Source organism: Salvelinus alpinus, chromosome 23 (assembly GCF_045679555.1).
Source record: "Salvelinus alpinus chromosome 23, SLU_Salpinus.1, whole genome shotgun sequence".
In the NCBI taxonomy this organism is placed as follows: Eukaryota; Metazoa; Chordata; class Actinopteri; order Salmoniformes; family Salmonidae; genus Salvelinus; species Salvelinus alpinus.
In genome coordinates, this window is record NC_092108.1 from 27,603,951 (window position 1) to 27,621,457 (window position 17,507).

The 17,507-nt window shown below is 42.0% G+C and overlaps 1 protein-coding gene and 1 pseudogene across 1 annotated transcript; one reads left to right on the top strand and one right to left on the bottom strand.

Moving 5' to 3' along the window:
- Positions 1–3,621: 3,621 nt before the first annotated feature.
- Positions 3,622–13,467, top strand: LOC139550697 (very long chain fatty acid elongase 1-like). The gene is made up of 8 exons (XM_071361776.1): positions 3,622–3,959; positions 11,106–11,209; positions 11,332–11,522; positions 11,662–11,742; positions 11,874–11,930; positions 12,098–12,203; positions 12,452–12,591; positions 12,729–13,467. Exons 2-8 carry the CDS (start codon positions 11,149–11,151, stop codon positions 13,044–13,046), a joined length of 954 nt encoding a protein of 317 aa, XP_071217877.1. The 5' UTR covers positions 3,622–3,959; positions 11,106–11,148; the 3' UTR covers positions 13,047–13,467.
- Positions 13,468–13,824: 357 nt separating this feature from the next.
- LOC139550698 (cell division cycle protein 20 homolog) lies at positions 13,825–17,507 on the bottom strand (annotated as a pseudogene).

Genomic DNA, 17,507 nt, shown 5'->3' on the forward strand with positions numbered 1-17,507 from the left:
TGGGGCTCTGGCCTCTGCATTTGGTTTGGAACAAGTTATGCAGCTTCTAAAAATAGAAAATGCTTTTGTTTTACTCACGGGTAACATCATAGGCCTAGTATATTCTTGTTTGTATGGTAGGATGTCGGGGATTTTTAAGATGAAAACATTAAATGCCACCTAATGCTGAGACGGCAGTGAAACTTGTGTTGTTCATGAGCAGAAAGTACCCCTGTTCTCGATGGCCTATAGTGGTTGACAACTACACCCAGTGTGAGACTACAGGTCTAGTCAATCCCCCATCTATATCGTTGCTGAAAAGAGGGACAAGAAAGTGATTGCCCTCTGTAAATACTGGAGATTTGGCTAAAACTTCAGTCCATAGGGAAGTGGTGTATCTGACTGAGAAAGAATGAGAGAATGAATGAAGGGAAATCTGTTATGTGTTGTGTGTGTGATTAACCTTGTCTGTGTTTGTTAAGGTGGAAATGTTCCTTGGTTTGTTTCAGCTCCTATCACATTTTCACTTTAGAGATGTGATGGCGTCTTCCTCCTCCCCTCACCCCATGTCACTTCATCATCCTTCTCCTCATCCTCTCGTCTCAGTCTCAAACACTGGCTCTATACATTTGAACACAGAAACTCGGTAGGAGAAATATGCACTCAAAGCCCTCATTCCTATGATGATGTTGTCATGTCTTACAGTGCATTTCGACATAACACGATGGGACGATGAGACAACCACGCCCCATTCATTTTCAATAGAGGGAAGCAAAGTGGGCGGAGGGACCATGGGGCGACGCGAGCATGGGCGAGGGTGCGTGAACAAGGCAGACCAAAGTTGGGGAAAACTTTATGCAAATACTCTGCGATATCACAACGTTATTGACCAATCGAAGCTCACTATAGCTTCCAGCCCCTACTGGATTGGAAGTTGATATACAGTTGAAATCAAAAGTTTACATACACTTAGGTTGGAGTCATTAAAACTCGTTTTTCAAACACTATGCAAATTTCTTGTTAACAAACTATAGTTTTGGCAAGTTGGTGAGGACATCTACTTTGTGCATGACACAAGTCATTTTTCCAACAATTGTTTACAGACAGATTATTTCACTTATAATTCACTGTATCACAATTCCAGTGGGTCAGAAGTTTACATACACTAAGTTGACTGTGCCTTTAAATAGCTTGGAAAATTCCAGAAAATGATGTCATGGCTTTAGAAGCTTCTGATAGGCTAATTTACATAATTTGAGTCAATTGGAGGTGTACCTGTGGATGTATTTCAAGGTCTACCTTCAAACTCAGTGCCTCTTTGCTTGAGATCATGGGAAAATCTAAAGAAATGAGCCAAGACCTCATAAAAGAAATTGTAGAACTCCACAAGTCTGGTTCATTCTTTGGAGCAATTTCCAAACGCCTGAAGGTACCACGTTCATCTGTAAAAACAATAGTACGCAAGTATAAACACCATGGGACCATGTAGGCATCATACCGCTCAGGAAGGAGACACGTTCCGTCTTCTAGAGCTGAACGTACTTTTGTGTGAAAAGTGCAAATCAATCCCAGAACAACAGCAAAGGACCTTGTGAAGATGTTGGAGGAAACAGGTACAAAAGTATCTATATCCACAGTAAAATAAGTCCTATATCGACATCACCTGGAAGGCCGCTCAGCAAAGAAGAAGCCACTGCTCCAAAACTGCCATAAAAAAGACATACTACGGTTTGCAACTGCACATGGGGACAAAGATTGTACTTTTTGGAGAAATGTCCTCTGGTCTGATGAAACAAAAATAGAACTGTTTGGCCATAATGACCATCGTTATGTTTGGAGGAAAAAGTGGAAGGCTTGCAAGCCGAAGAACACCATCCCAATCATGAAGCACGGGGGTGGCAGCATCATGTTGTGGGGGTGCTTTGCTGCAGGAGGGACTGATGCACTTCACAAAATAGATGGCATCATGAGCCAGGAAATTTATGTGGATATATTGAAGCAACATCTCAAGACATCAGTCAGGAAGTTAAAGCTTGGTTGCAAATGGGTCTTCCAAATGGACAATGACCCCAAGCAAACTTCCAAAGTTGTGGCAAAATGGCTTAAGAACAGCAAAGTCAAGGTATTGGTGTGGCCATCACAAAGCCCTGACCTCAATCCTGTGGGCAGAACTGAAAAAGTGTGTGTGAGCAAGGAGGCCTACAAACCTGACTCAGTTACACCAGCTCTGTCAGGAGGAATGGGCCTAAATTCACCCAACTTATTGTGGGAAGCTTGGGGAAGGCTACCCGAAAGGTTTGACCCAAGTTAAACAAGTTAAACAATTTAAAAGCAATCCTACCAAATACTAATTGGGTGTATGTAAACTTCTGACCCAGTGGGAATGTGATGAAAGAAATAAAAGCTGAAATAAATCATTCTCTCTACTATTATTCTGACATTTCACATTCTTAAAATAAAGTGGTGATCCTAACTGACCTAAGACAGGGAATTCTTACTAGGATAAAATGTCAGGAATTCTGAAAAACTGAGTTTAAATGTATTTGGCTAAGGTGTATGTAAACTTCCAACTTCAACTGTACCTAGCACTAACTAGCTTGATTGCTTGCTTGCTAACACCCACATGAAGGCGATGCTAATGTAGTTATCCAAATTGTGTTATATGGAAATGCACTGTAAGTAGCCAGGTAATCATCACGTAATGATGATCGTATATGGCCTTTTACAGAGTATCCCCCGTGTGCTTTCACCCAGTGAAAGTCCTAAAGCACTGTGTAAACCCACACAGTTCTCAATGTCTTTTTTAATGTTTTTTGCCTGTACACTGCTCATTTCCAGATTCTTCTCATTCCAGTAGCCCTTTAATTCCAGTGTAAGGATGTGTGAGCACATTTCAAGGCCATTCTTCCACTACCACGCCCATCACCAGTTCTCAGTGCCTGAGGAACAGGTAGAACCAGTGCTACTGGGAGATAGTGGAACCTGTCATACTGTGGCGGTGTACAGTAAGTAGGACCCACCAGCGCAAACTCCATGCCTGTCGCTGGGTGACGATCCCTCAGGCAGGGTAGGGACACATTGAATCCCCATTATTCCCTGTCAAATCCCCCTGCCTCATAATTATTCACCTGTACTGACTCTGGGTTGACGATTGGGTTTTATGATTATGATGATCAGAATGATGAAAAGATTGATGATGATACTAATTGAAACAGGGAAATGATTGGAGCATTAGAAATGGATGATTTCTCAAATTTCAATATCACTAACATGTACTAAAAAATCTAAGAGAAAAGTTCCTCCAATTATATTGTCGCTAGCAAATTATTCCTGAATATCAATGCTTTGCAATTTTATGTTGAGCTCCCAAGCAATGGGAAGACAGATATTTTCCAACCCTTTTACATTTTCATTAGTCATTCTTGTTATTATATGGGATGCTAGTTTTTGTTACATACATGTGTGCTATGTGATGGGTCCCCAAAGAGACCATTCAAACTCTCCAGAGGTCGCTACTGGATTCTCCCTCACTTACTACCTTCAGATACCCAACCCTTCTCAGACGACCAATGGCCAATCTCTCTTTTTCTGCTGAACCAATCAGAGAGAGGTAGTGGTTAGGGGAGAGTGAGTCTAGATGTTGAAACAGGGTGTGGTCCTGAAACTAGGTGGGCGTTGTCACTAAGTAGTGTACTTGGCCTTGGGGGTTTAAATCTGAGTTGAATGAGTCCTATAGCTGTACACATCTCGCTCTCTTTCTGACTTAATCTGCTCTGGCTTTATGTGGCCTATTTCTAGACCGTCAAACATTTGAGGACTTCAAGGAAGAAACAAGCACTCTTTTTTTTCTTCAGTTAATGTCTCTTTGACTCTTCTGTTTTGCTGGGCCTGGTTCATTGTGAGCTCAGTGGTTGTGACTCTCTTGTATGTGTGCCTGAAGGACTGACGATTTGGGGAGAGTACTGAGGACAACTCGGCAGGTGAGTCTTGTGTTACCAGTGATGCTCAGTGTTATACTCCATCTAACACTGCTGTCTATTTACTTTACTTCAAGTTTGTTACTCTTATAACACATACCCAAACTGTCAGGACAGGTTTTCCTTTTACCTGTAGGCCTTGTATTGAGACCTGTATGACTTGGTGGATATGATGACACTGTCCCATCTTTGTCGTGTGTGCAATTAGATTTATTGCTATTGCATGGAAATGACATAAACAGTAGTGTCCCACATTCTCTCTCTCTCTCTCTGTCCTTAGTTTGCCGGCTCACCTCCAACCCATCCCATCTTCCTGTCATTTTTCTCAATCAACTCATTCCTATCTAGTGACCTCATACCACATACTGGCTGTTCAAACCGGTTCACCTCTCTGCCTCACCTGTTTGACTGTCTGTTAGTCATTGAGAGAACACTTCATTGTCTCTAAGGAGTAGCTAAGGAAATGTTAAATACTGCTGACCAAGCACTTTGCAAAACTACTGCCATCTTTTATTAGCAGCTATATACAATTTAAAAAAACATTACATTTCACAAGACATTAAGGGTGTGCCCTTTTGTACATGAGTGTGTATGTTATCGTGTGTATGCGTGTCTGTGTCTCTTCAGACCCTGCTGTGTGCTAGCAGTAGTTTAAACAGACAGCTTTGTGCATTTGACATGTCGATACTTCTGTAGTGATGAAGTCAATCTCTCCTCTACTTTGAGCCAGGAGACATTGACATGCATCTTTATTATTGTTCGCTCTCAATGTACATTTAAGGGCCAGCCGTGCAGTCCTGTTCTTGGCCAATTGTAAGTCCCTCTTTGTGGCACCTGACCACATGACTGAACAATAGTCCAAGTGCGACAACTAGGGCCTGTAGGACCTGCCTTGTTGATCGCGTTCTTAAGCAGGCAGAGCAGAGCTTTATTATGGACAGACCTCTCCCCATCTTAGATACTGTGGCATCAATATGTTTTGACCATGACAGTTTACAATCCAGGGTTTCTCCAAGCAGTTTAGTCTCCTCAACTTGCTCAATATCCACATTATTCATTACAAGGTTTTGTTGAGGTTTATGGTTTAGGGAATTATTTGTTCCAAATACAATGCTTTTAGTTTTAGAAATATTTAGTACTAACTTGTTTCTTGACACCCATTCTGAAACTGATTGCAGCTATTTAAGTGTTGCAGTGATTTCACTTGCTGTGGTAGCTGACGTGTATAGTGTTAAGTCATCAGCATACATAGCTATCAGGCTTTACTCAGTGGTAGGTCATTAGTAAAGATTGATAAAGGTAAGGGGCCTAGACCGCTGCCCTGGGGAATTCCTGACTCTACCTAGATTATGTTGGAGAGGCTTCCATTAAAGAACACCCTCTGTTTCCTGTTAGACAGGTAACTCTCGATCCACAATATAGCAGAAGTTTTCCCAGCAGCAGATTATGATCAATAATGTCAGCCACTGAAGTCTAACAAAACAGCTCCCACCTTTTTATTATCAATTTCTTGTAGCCAATCATCAGTCATTTGTGTAAGTGCCGTACATGTTGAATGCCCTTCCCTATAAGCGTTCAGAAAATGTTGTACTTAAAAAAATTACTGTGAAATGGCGTTGTATCTGGTCAAACACAATTTTTTTCCCCCAAAGGTTTACTAAGGGTTGGTAACAGGCTGATTAGTTCGCTGTTTGAGCTAATAAAGGGGGATTTACTATTCTTGGGTAGTGGAATGACTTTAGCTTCCCTCCAGGCCTGAGGGCACACACTTTCCTGTAGGCTTAGATTGAAGAGATGTCAAATAGGACTGGCAATATCATCCTCAGTAATTTTCCATCCAAGTTGTCAGACCCCGGTGGCTTGTCATTATTGATAGACCAAAACATTTTCACCTCTTCCACACTCACATTTTAGAATGCAAAATTACAATGCTTGTCTTTCGTTATTTGGTCAGTTATGCATGGATGTGCCAGACTTGTTAGCCATTCCTTTTGCCTCATCCCTCGCAACCATAAAAGGTTTCAATTCCTCATCAATCCACTGGGATTTATATGTTTTTACAGTCATTTTCTTAGTGGGTGCATGCTTATTAGTAACTGAAATAATTCATTTCATAAACATTTCCAGTGCAGTGTTTGGTTGCTCCTCATTACACACCACAGACCGGTAAATATGCTTTACATCTTCAGCATAGGAATCACTACAGAACTTCTTGTATGACCTCTTATACACTATTAGGACCAGCCTTTGGAACTTTGGTTTTTCTAGATATGGCTACTATATTATTATCTCAACATCCTATGGATTTGGATACTGCTTTAGAGCATATTTCTGCAGCATTAGTTAAGATGTGATCAATACATGTGGATGATTTCCTTCCTATGCTGTTGGTAAATACACGGGTAGGTTCACTGATAACCTGAACCAGGTTGCAGGCACTGGTTACAGTTTGAAGCTTTTTGGGTGGGCAACTTGATGACAGCTAGTCAATATTTAGGTCGATATCACATACATTATCAAGCGTTTCACACATTATCTAGATACTGACAATTAGCACTTGGTGGTCTATAGCAACTACCTACAAGAATGTGCTTTAGATGAGGCAGGTGAACCTGTAGCCATATTACTTCAACAGCATTTGACATGAGATCTTCTCTAAGCTTTACGGGAATATGACTGAACATAAACGGCAACATCTCCCACCATTGGCATTCCTGCCTCTTCTGAAGATGTTGAAACCATGTATTGCTACCACTGTATCATCAAAGGTATTATATTATTTGAGTTCAGAGATAGTCAGTATATGAATGTTATGTTACTTAGTATGTTAATATGGGAATTTTTTTTGCACTTTTCTGGGATTCTTGACAGCTAAATGACAACATGGTGGGGATTATCTGAGCAAGGCTTGGTTCACTGATAAGTCATTGTGTCTGTTTGTGAGAAGATACTTTTATTAGTTAAGTGGACAGATTGTTTTTAGTTTGACTCAATGCTAAAGCCTATATAGTAGATGTATTATACAGTGCATTCAAAGTATTCAGACCCCTTTACTTTTTCCACATTTTGTTACGTTACAGCCTTATTCTGAAATTGATTAAATTGTGCCCCCCCCCATCTATCTATCTATCTATCTATCTATCTATCTATCTATCTATCTATCTATCTATCTATCTATCTATCTATCTATCTATCTATCTATCTATCTATCTATCTATCTATCTATCTATCTATCTATATATATATAGTGGGGCAAAAAAGTATTTAGTCAGCCACCAATTGTGCAAGTTCTCCCACTTAAAAAGATGAGAGAGGCCTGTAATTTTCATCATAGGTACACTTCAACTATGACAGACAAAATTAGAAAAAAAAATCCAGAAAATCACATTGTAGGATTTTTAATGAATTTATTTGCAAATTATGGTGGAAAATAAGTATTTGGTCACCTACAAACAAGCAAGATGTCTGGCTCTCACAGACCTGTAACTTCTTCTTTAAGAGGCTCCTCTGTCCTCCACTCGTTACCTGTATTAATGGTACCTGTTTGAACTTGTTATCAGTATAAAAGACACCTGTCCACAACCTCAAACAGTCACACTCCAAACTCCACTATGGCCAAGACCAAAGAACTGTCAAAGGACACCAGAAACAAAATTGTGGACCTGCACCAGGCTGGGAAGACTGAATCTGCAATAGGTAAGCAGCTTGGTTTGAAGAAATCAACTGTGGGAGCAATTATTAGGAAATGGAAGACATACAAGACCACTGATAATCTCCCTCGATCTGGGGCTCCACGCAAGATCTCACCCCGTGGGGTCAAAATGATCACAAGAACGGTGAGCAAAAATCCCAGAACCACACGGGGGGACCTAGTGAATGACCTGCAGAGAGCTGGGACCAAAGTAACAAAGCCTACCATCAGTAACACACTACGCCGCCAGGGACTCAAATCCTGCAGTGCCAGACGTGTCCCCCTGCTTAAGCCAGTACATGTCCAGGCCCGTCTGAAGTTTGCTAGAGAGCATTTGGATGATCCAGAAGAAGATTGGGAGAATGTCATATGGTCAGATGAAACCAAAATAGAACTTTTTGGTAAAAACTCAACTCGTCGTGTTTGGAGGACAAAGAATGCTGAGTTGCATCCAAAGAACACTATACCTACTGTGAAGCATGGGGGTGGAAACATCATGCTTTGGGGCTGTTTTTCTGCAAAGGGACCAGGACGACTGATCCGTGTAAAGGAAAGAATGAATGGGGCCATGTATCGTGAGATTTTGAGTGAAAACCTTCCATCAGCAAGGGCATTGAAGATGAAACGTGGCTGGGTCTTTCAGCATGACAATGATCCCAAACACACCGCCCGGGCAACGGAGTGGCTTCGTAAGAAGCATTTCAAGGTCCTGGAGTGGCCTAGCCAGTCTCCAGATCTCAACCCCATAGAAAATCTTTGGAGGGAGTTGAAAGTCCGTGTTGCCCAGCAACAGCCCCAAAACATCACTGCTCTAGAGGAGATCTGCATGGAGGAATGGGCCAAAATACTAGCAACAGTGTGTGAAAACCTTGTGAAGACTTACAGAAAACGTTGGACCTCTGTCATTGCCAACAAAGGGTATATAACAAAGTATTGAGAAACTTTTGTTATTGACCAAATACTTATTTTCCACCATAATTTGCAAATAAATTCATAAAAAATCCTACAATGTCATTTTCTGGATTTTTTTCTTCTCATTTGTCTGTCATACTTGAAGTGTACCTATGATGAAAATTACAGGCCTCTCTCATCTTTTAAAGTGGGAGAACTTGCACAATTGGTGGCTGACTAAATACTTTTTTGCCCCAGTGTGTGTGTGTGTGTGTGTGTATATATATATATATATATATATATATATATACACACACACACATAATGAGAAAGCAAAAACAGGTTTAGACATTTTTTGCAAATTTATAAAAAATAAATGGCAGCGATTACAGCCTCGAGTCTTCTTGGGTATGACACTACAAGCTTGGCACACCTGTATTTGGGGAGAAACTTCCCAATCTTCTCTGCAGATCCCGAAGCCACTCCTGTGTTGTCTTGGCTGTGATGCTGCCACCACCATATTTCACCGTAGGGATGGTGCCAGGTTTCCTCCAGATGAGACGCTTTGCATTCAGGCCAAAGAGTTCAATCTTGGTTTCATCAGACCAGAGAATCTTGTTTCTCATGGTCTGAGAGTCATTTAGGTGCCTTTTGGCAAACTCCAAGTGGGCTATCATGTGCTTTTTACTGGGGAGTGGCTTCCATCTGGCCAGCATCTTCACTGTTGACGTTGAGACTGGTGTTTTGTGGGTACTATTTAATGAAGCTGCCAGTTGAGGACTTGTGAGGTGTCTTTCTCAAACTAGACACACTAATGTACATGTCCTCTTGCTCAGTTGTGCAACGGGGCCTCCCACTCTTTCTGGTTAGAGCCAGTTTGCGCTGTTCTGTGAAGGAAGTAATACACAGCGTTGTACCAGATCTTCAGTTTCTTGGCAATTTCTAGCATTGAAAAGCCTTCATTTCTCAGAACAAGAATGGACTGACGAGTTTCAGAAGGAAGTTCTTTGTTTCTGGCCATTTTGAGCCTGCAATCGAACCCACAAATGCTGATACTCAACTACTCTAAAGAAGGCCAGTTTTATTGCTTCTTTAAGCAGGACAACCGTTTTCAGCTGTGCTAACATAATTGCAAAAGGGTTTTCTAATGATCAATTAGACTTTTTAAAATGATAAACTTGGATTAGCAATCACAACGTGCCATTGGAACACAGGAGTGATGGTTGCTGATAATGGGCATCTGTACGCCTATGTAGATATTCCATTCAAAATCTGCCGTTTCCAGCTACAATAGTCATTTACAACATTAACTGATTTCTGATCAATTTGATGTTATTTATTTATTTTATCCCCTTTTCTCCCCAATTTTTCGTGGTATCCAATCGCTAGTAATTACTATCTTGTCTCATCGCTACAACTCCCGTACGGGCTCGGGAGAGACGAAGGTCGAAAGCCACGCGTCCTCCGAAGCACAACCCAACCAAGCCGCACTGCTTCTTAACACAGCGAGCCTCCAACCCAGAAGCCAGCGGCACCAATGTGTCGGAGGAAACACCGTGCACCTGGCCCCCTTGGTTAGCGCGCACTGCGCCCGGCCCGCCACAGGAGTCGCTGGAGGGCGATGAGACAAGGATATCCCTACCGGCCAAACCCTCCATAACCCGGAGGATGCTAGCCCAATAGTGCGTCGCCCCACGACCTCCCGGTCGCGGCCGGCTGCGACAGAGCCTGGGCGCGAACCCAGAGACTCTGGTGGCGCAGCTAGCACTGCGATGCAGTGCCCTAGACCACTGCGCCACCCGGGAGGCCAATTTGATGTTATTTTAATGAAAAAAAAATATTTTTCTTTCAAAAACTAGGACATTTCTAAGTGACCCCAAACTTTTGAACGATAGTATATTTGAAATGGTATTTGAACCCAAGTCTGATTTTTTTTTTTTTATAGCCATGGCTGATAGTGGAATGTAACACTTGGCTATTATAGAAAAGTGACTAATATTACTAAGGCTACCTATGAATAATCCCATTAGGATCTATTTGACATTGACTGACATACAGTACATGGCCAAACGGACTACAGTGCCCTCTGCAGCTATTTTTTATTGTTGTGAAGCATTTGTTTTGTTTGTCTATCAATATCCCCTTATACTACCTACCGCATTGTGCCCTGGAGCAAGGCACTTTATCCCTAAGTGCTGAAGGGAAGCTGCTCTGCCGCAGCCCCCGTGCTGCTTCCAGCCTGTGATGTGTCATGTTGGGTACTACGGTGACAACAATAATAAAGTATATCCGTGCAAATGGACCAATAAAGCAAGTGTTGTATTTTTTTATTATCAGATAGTCAGTCATCAAAGCAGAGCCTCGTGTTCAGGTATATGATGGGCCTGTGCAGCTGTCTCTGTTTAGTGTGGGAGGCAGTGTGGCAGTGCTTTGTTCATCATCATCGTACGTCTCTATAGGTCTCAGTACACATTATTGCATCCCCTGTAGGCGTAACCACATAACCTGCCATCATCACCAACTGTTTGTTTTTTCAAGCAAATTGTATTTTTGTCTGTATATTTCAGGATTTTTTGATTGACTGAATAAAGGAGAAAAGAGGCCATCAAGATGCTGCGTGAAGTGGGATCCAATATTATGGTGTTTTATGAGTATGTATTGCAGAGAACGGGTGAGTGCTTTCGCATAAGTTGATATTTTTATTCAATTTGGTGATTTGCAGTTTGTACTATGCTGTTGGTGTAACCTGTATTGTCGTCTCAAATATTGAATTGCTTGATTTCTTGTCCTCAGACCACCGATTGTTACCCTACCCGTTGATGCGGACCCCCTTCCAGATGACCAGCATCCTGATGGGCTATGTGTTCTTCTCGCTGTATGCAGGGCCTCTGCTGATGGCCAACCGCAAGCCCTATCACCTCAAAACAGCCATGATCATCTATAACTTCAGCATGGTGTCCCTAAACGCCTTCCTAGTCTATGAGGTGAGCAAAGCATTTAGTTATTCAGGAGAATGAAAGTTCTTCAAAGAGCCTTGTTGTGAAGACATACTATACTGTAGTAAAACTTTTCCCAGCGTTTATGAATTGATGTGACAGCGAGTTCTGTGCTTTGCTTTTGCAGTTCCTGATGTCAGGATGGGGAACCACTTTTACCTGGAGATGTGACCTGTGTGACTACTCAAGCAACCCACAGGCTCTAAGGGTATGTTTTTTTTCTTTGAGAGAATCTGTATTGCATCATGAAATTTACATTTTACTTTACATTCAAATATGCATATGATGTGATTTTTATTCTGTGCTATTTGTCTGTACTTTTTTTTATCCTTTTGTCAGATGGTTCAAGTGGCCTGGTGGTTTCTGTTCTCTAAATTCACCGAGCTTCTGGACACCGTAAGAATGATTTCTCTATCAGAACATCATGTTTGACGCTAGCCTAAATCATTTAGATTTTGTACATATTCTGACTGCATCTTTCTCCGACACCCTTAGTAAAATACAAATGGAGATTTCTGAACAATGTTTGCTTTAAGTAACTTGAGCTCTTGTCTGATTTTCAGATTTTCTTTGTGCTGCGTAAGAAACACAGCCAGATCACATTTCTACATGTCTTCCATCACTCCTTCATGCCCTTCACGTGGTGGTGGGGAATTACCATTGCTCCTGGTAAGCTTGACCTCTGACCTCATCCCAATGCAGTGTGCTTACAGCTGGTCATGTAACCTGTTTAACATCAACTTTTGGGGAGTTGTTAAATAAACTTTATCACCACAATGAATCTTCTGCAAGTTTACAAGGGAATAAGAACACTAAACAAAATCTATTTAGTAACATTTATTTTGTTATCCCCCTGTGACTTAAGAATTACTCTTGGATTATGTTTGTGCTTTAATACTGTCTTTGTGAACCTCCAGCAGGGGGAATGAGCTCGTTCCATGCCATGGTCAACTGCTGTGTCCACGTCATCATGTACACCTACTACGGCCTGTCTGCTGCCGGACCTCGCTTCCAAAAATACCTCTGGTGGAAGAAGTACATGACCGCAATCCAGCTGGTGGGTGTTATTTCTTAATGATGTACTATTGGAAGAAACTATGTTAAAGGGGGAGCTGCCGGTATTACTGTTGTGAATTGGTGACTCCCGCGCAAACTTCACACATCAAAATGTTCTCATCTTTCTTCCTTCTTTAGATCCAGTTTGTGCTGATCTCACTTCACATCTCTCAGTACTACTTCATGGAGAAGTGTGACTTTCAGGTGCCCATGTTCATTCACCTTATCTGGATGTACGGCACCTTCTTCTTCCTACTCTTCTCCAACTTCTGGATTCAGGCCTACGTGAAGGGGAAACGGCTGCCTACGGCAACCATGGAGAAGCTAAAGCAGAATGGCGTTATCAACAGCGACATTACCGTGGTCATCAACAGCAAGCCGCTGGAGAATAGCAACGGGACAACAGCACATCGTGTCAATGGCAATAACCAACTAGGCAAAGTGAAGGAAGTCTAGTTTCGTCCTTTTGGAAGGGGAAACATAACTGTCTGAAGGACCCTGAAATGCCAAAGATTCCCAAAAAAGTATATCACTTTCCTCAAATGTATATTTATCTGCAGTTCGTGGGATATATGGCAGTTAGTCCACTGTTAAATTGTGGGAACATGGTGTGATTTAACTGTACATCACCCTGTATGAAGGTGTGTCAGTCACCAATACCTCAAACACAGGCTTGAAATGGCCAATGATTGGACTCTTCTGGTTGTTTGGCTGGCATGAAACTGTTTGGACTGAAACGCTTGTAAATAGTGTACAGTTACTTTCGAAGAGGTGGCGTTCGTCACTGACCAGCTTTTCGTTGCTGCTGTTTGTATATTTAACTTTTTGAAATAAAGCCGAGTAAGACATTACTTTGAGGCACAAGACAGCAACTGTATCCGGTCTGCAGCAGCATTCTTATTAAGGGTCCTCCAGGTCAGGACTCACCTGTTGCTTTTGGACATTCTGGCTTTCCAGCATAGGGAAATCAGTGGATGTATGGTAATCTGCACATGTGGTCTATAGCATTTGTTTGACGCTGGACCTCCCGTGTGACGAGTCAGCAACATGCACTCCAGAAAATGAGTGGGACAGTACCTGGTTCGAATCCAGGCTGTGTCCCATAGGGCGGCGCACAATTGGCCGTCATTAAGAATTTGTACTCAACTGACTGCCTAGTTAAAGGTTACAAAATAACATTTAGTTATCGAGTGCCCTAACATGATTACTAACTGGTGTCATTTATTGCAAATACTAAGTGGCAAGACAATATTTATTTCAGTGAATTAAAGGTACATAATTTATTAAACAATTCAGAGGCGTTGATCAATAACTTAAACAATACAGAAGTCCATTATCGGAAAGCTGTGTGTATAATGCTGCTAGTGGACTTAATCTCATGTGCCTTCTTTTTGACTGGATCCAGCTCAAAGCTCTTCCAGAACCGGACGGTTTCATCACCAGCTACAGTGGCAATAGTCGAGCAGTCTGGACTCATGGTAATGTTCCAAGATTCTGTCCTCATGACCTGGGGTGAATAAATACAGTTTAAAGTTTCTGTTTTGACCTTTCGACACCAGAATAAATCTAAGGATAGTTTTATACGTGTGTTCCGAGACCATCTGCAGGAGATTCACAGCCCAAACACGTACCTCCCCACAATTCCCAACCAATGCAGCTCTGGTACGAGTCCTCAATTTGAATGTGTTGATAGTTGGAGCAATTGCTTGAGCTGCACTGAGAATTTGATATATGACAGTCCAAATTTTAGACCGTTGGCTACGATAGACTTACAGCGTCAGACAATGCTCTTTGACAACTGCAGAGCCGCTAAGTTTAAACATAATGAATAGCAGTTTCAGACCAGACAAGCATTGCCACAACAGCTGCATGTGACCAATAAAATTTTATTTGGCACTTACCATTGAGCTCTGCCACTTTAGTCAAGGAGGGGTACTTCCAGATGACTACGTTGTCGTGGGAATATCCGTGGCTGGAAACCAATTCCTTGTAGTTTGGCGCAAACATCACATGATAACTTCGGATCATACAGCATAGCAGTTATGGAAAGTAAACGCTTCAAAAATGGCTGGTATGCAAATACACATGCCGCTATGACTGAGCAGGGCCCTGGAGGTAATAACAAGGTAAATTTTGTTAGACATCACAACCTCATTAGGGTGCAGTTACCTGAGACTGAGTGTCCAGACCATTGATGCAGGAGCCACGGTTGACATTCCAGATGCGGATGTGGCAGTCTCTGGTGCCACCTCCAGAAGCAAGAATGTTGGGTTCCCATGGGCACCAGGCCAAAGCCTAAAACATTTTTGTAAGAATTAGTGTGCAGCAAAATTTCATGTAATACAACCAACTCCTTCCTTCAATAAAAACATTGTAGTTTAGAATTTCACAGCAAAATATTTTTAAATTCAAAATGTGTTCACCTTGACTGCTCCTTGGTGCTCACTGAAGCAGTGGACAGAACTGCTGCCTTGGCCACTACCATCCTGCACACCTGACCACAAATACACCAGGTTGTCGTTGCCTCCACTGGCCAGGTATCTTCCATCAGGGGACCACTTCAGCCCACACACCTCCTGAGAGTGCCCAGACAGGGTGAGGATGTAGTGGTCGGCTACCCTCACGTCATGGTGGTGGATGTGACCCGATCTGGAGCCACTTGAAAAAACATATCATAAAATGGTTAAACACTAATGCTATTTTTGCTCAGTTGACAAATGAAGTGATCAGATTAGTCAAAAGATGAATAATTGGGAAAAAGATTAGAATTGGGCTGCCTGTTTAGACAGAATAGAACATCTTGGCCACAAGTATCACAAAAGATCCTGGCAGGACAGAGACTTGACTATTCCAAATTTGACATTCAAGACATGATTCTTTACCTGGAGAGAATATAATTGTTCCAACTCAGGCTGGCAACTCTTGCAGTGTGGCTGGCCATGCTGCGTAGACACTTCTGGTTCTCCACATCTACGGTAGGTGAAATATTAAAAACAGAAAGCATCAAATGATTATTTTCCCGTACACCATAATATTGCAATGAAGCCAAATATTTAGATGAGTACTGGGTTGTTCACTTCAGACATTTACCTGAACTTTGCAGTCACTGGTACCAATAGCCAGGAGGTTTCCCTCCGTGATCCAGGACACGGAGCAGATATAGTCCTCCTCCCGCTCCATCTTCATCAGCAGGACGATGTCACCCTGGGCTGCGTCCCACAGGTAAACACTGTTGTGAAGGGCAACCGCTAAAAGGTTCCGACTGCTCCAGTCCAGTAGGCTCAAATCTGTGGGAAGAGAAAGGTAAATAAATTGTTAAAAGTCAGTTAAAGAACTCCTGCCACCACCACTAATTGAATTAAGTTGATAAGAATAGAGATGAAAGGGCCAGATCCCAACAAGATAGTTGCTTTAATCACTTTCTGCAAATTTCCCACTAAAATCAATGTGTGATTTACATAAACAGCAGGCCCATGTTTCACTCAAAGCTAGGATTACTCTCCAGGTAGGTTACTGGACATGTACTGTGCTGGCAGGAGGATCTAAGATATACCTCTAGGATAAGTCCCTCTGTATCTTCTCACCAGACAGGTTTTAAGACATTTGTGGTGATGTGTTGGCAGGAGACTCACAGAAATCATTTCAGAGTTCAGAAGCTTCTAAGAAACTGTCAGACACAGATGATATGTATCTGGTCTTTTTGGTAGAGACTGGGGTAGGAACTTGACTGTAGAGGACTTTCAGGTTGTTCTGGTAACCTGCAAAGAAAAGAGAATGGGACATTAGATTTTGATATCAATAATCAACTGACAAGTCACACCATTACCAGTGGTAGGCCTACCTTCTGGAGCATTCAAGGGTTTTCCTCCCAGATGCAAGATCTTTGCCTCACCAATATCATATCCATTGAGTGTGACAGACCAAGCCTTCTGGTTCTCCTACAAAGACAAACGTGCAGTTGTTGACTTACAATGCATTAACAAAATGTGCTGATGTGCAATGTTAAAGAGCCTCACTGATGTTGCTGTGGAGGGGTTTGTGGCCATAGGCTCATTTCCCTTTGAAAGCAGGAAGCTTCCCAAGTCCAGCTGTTTGTTATTCCTAGTGGGAATGAAACGGTCCCCACCTGCCTTTGAAGTTGTGCACTTACCATTTTTACCTAAGAAAGAGAGAAGGGGCAAATTAGTGGAACCATTGGTGAAACCACTGACTGGCAACAATGCCACACCCATAGACAGCTGAAAGACCGTAAACAAGAGCAAAATGCAAAGGTGAAAAGCATAATATAGTTAGTTACCTGCTGTTTTACTATGCGTCTTGGACATACTAAGAGCTCTATTTGCGAATTTACCAGGTGATAGAGTGCTGGTGTTGGCACTGCTGGTAGACATTGACGAAATTGCTTTTCTTTGCCACCTCGCCATGGGCGCGTTTGTGATTGGCATATCAAGCTTCAGAATGCTATGAATGTCATTCTCGAATCCATATTGGGCCATGTTCGAATCTGCCTTTGGGACTCCCTGCAGGGTACAATAATAAATCAATTTTTAAACTATACTAACAAAAACGTATAGTTAATTTGCTAAATAAAAAAACGTACATGTAGCTAATCTTTGCCAACTCAATTCACTGCGTTAGTTATAACGTTACATCAAATTAAACGGATAACGTTAACTAACTAACTGTTAGCGACCTGGCAAACTTGCTGCCTTTCGCCGTCATTTGGTATTTACATTCCATGCAACAAAACATTAAATGTAGGTGTTAACAAACGTGTGCTACGCAACTTACTCCGACCTAATTCCACACGTTGTTATTGAGAAAGTGTACTGTAGCATCTCAAACTTTACCGATACGTGTTTCTTTCTGCAGCAGGTCAAATTCGACATTTCAAAACAACCATGAAGACAATCTTTA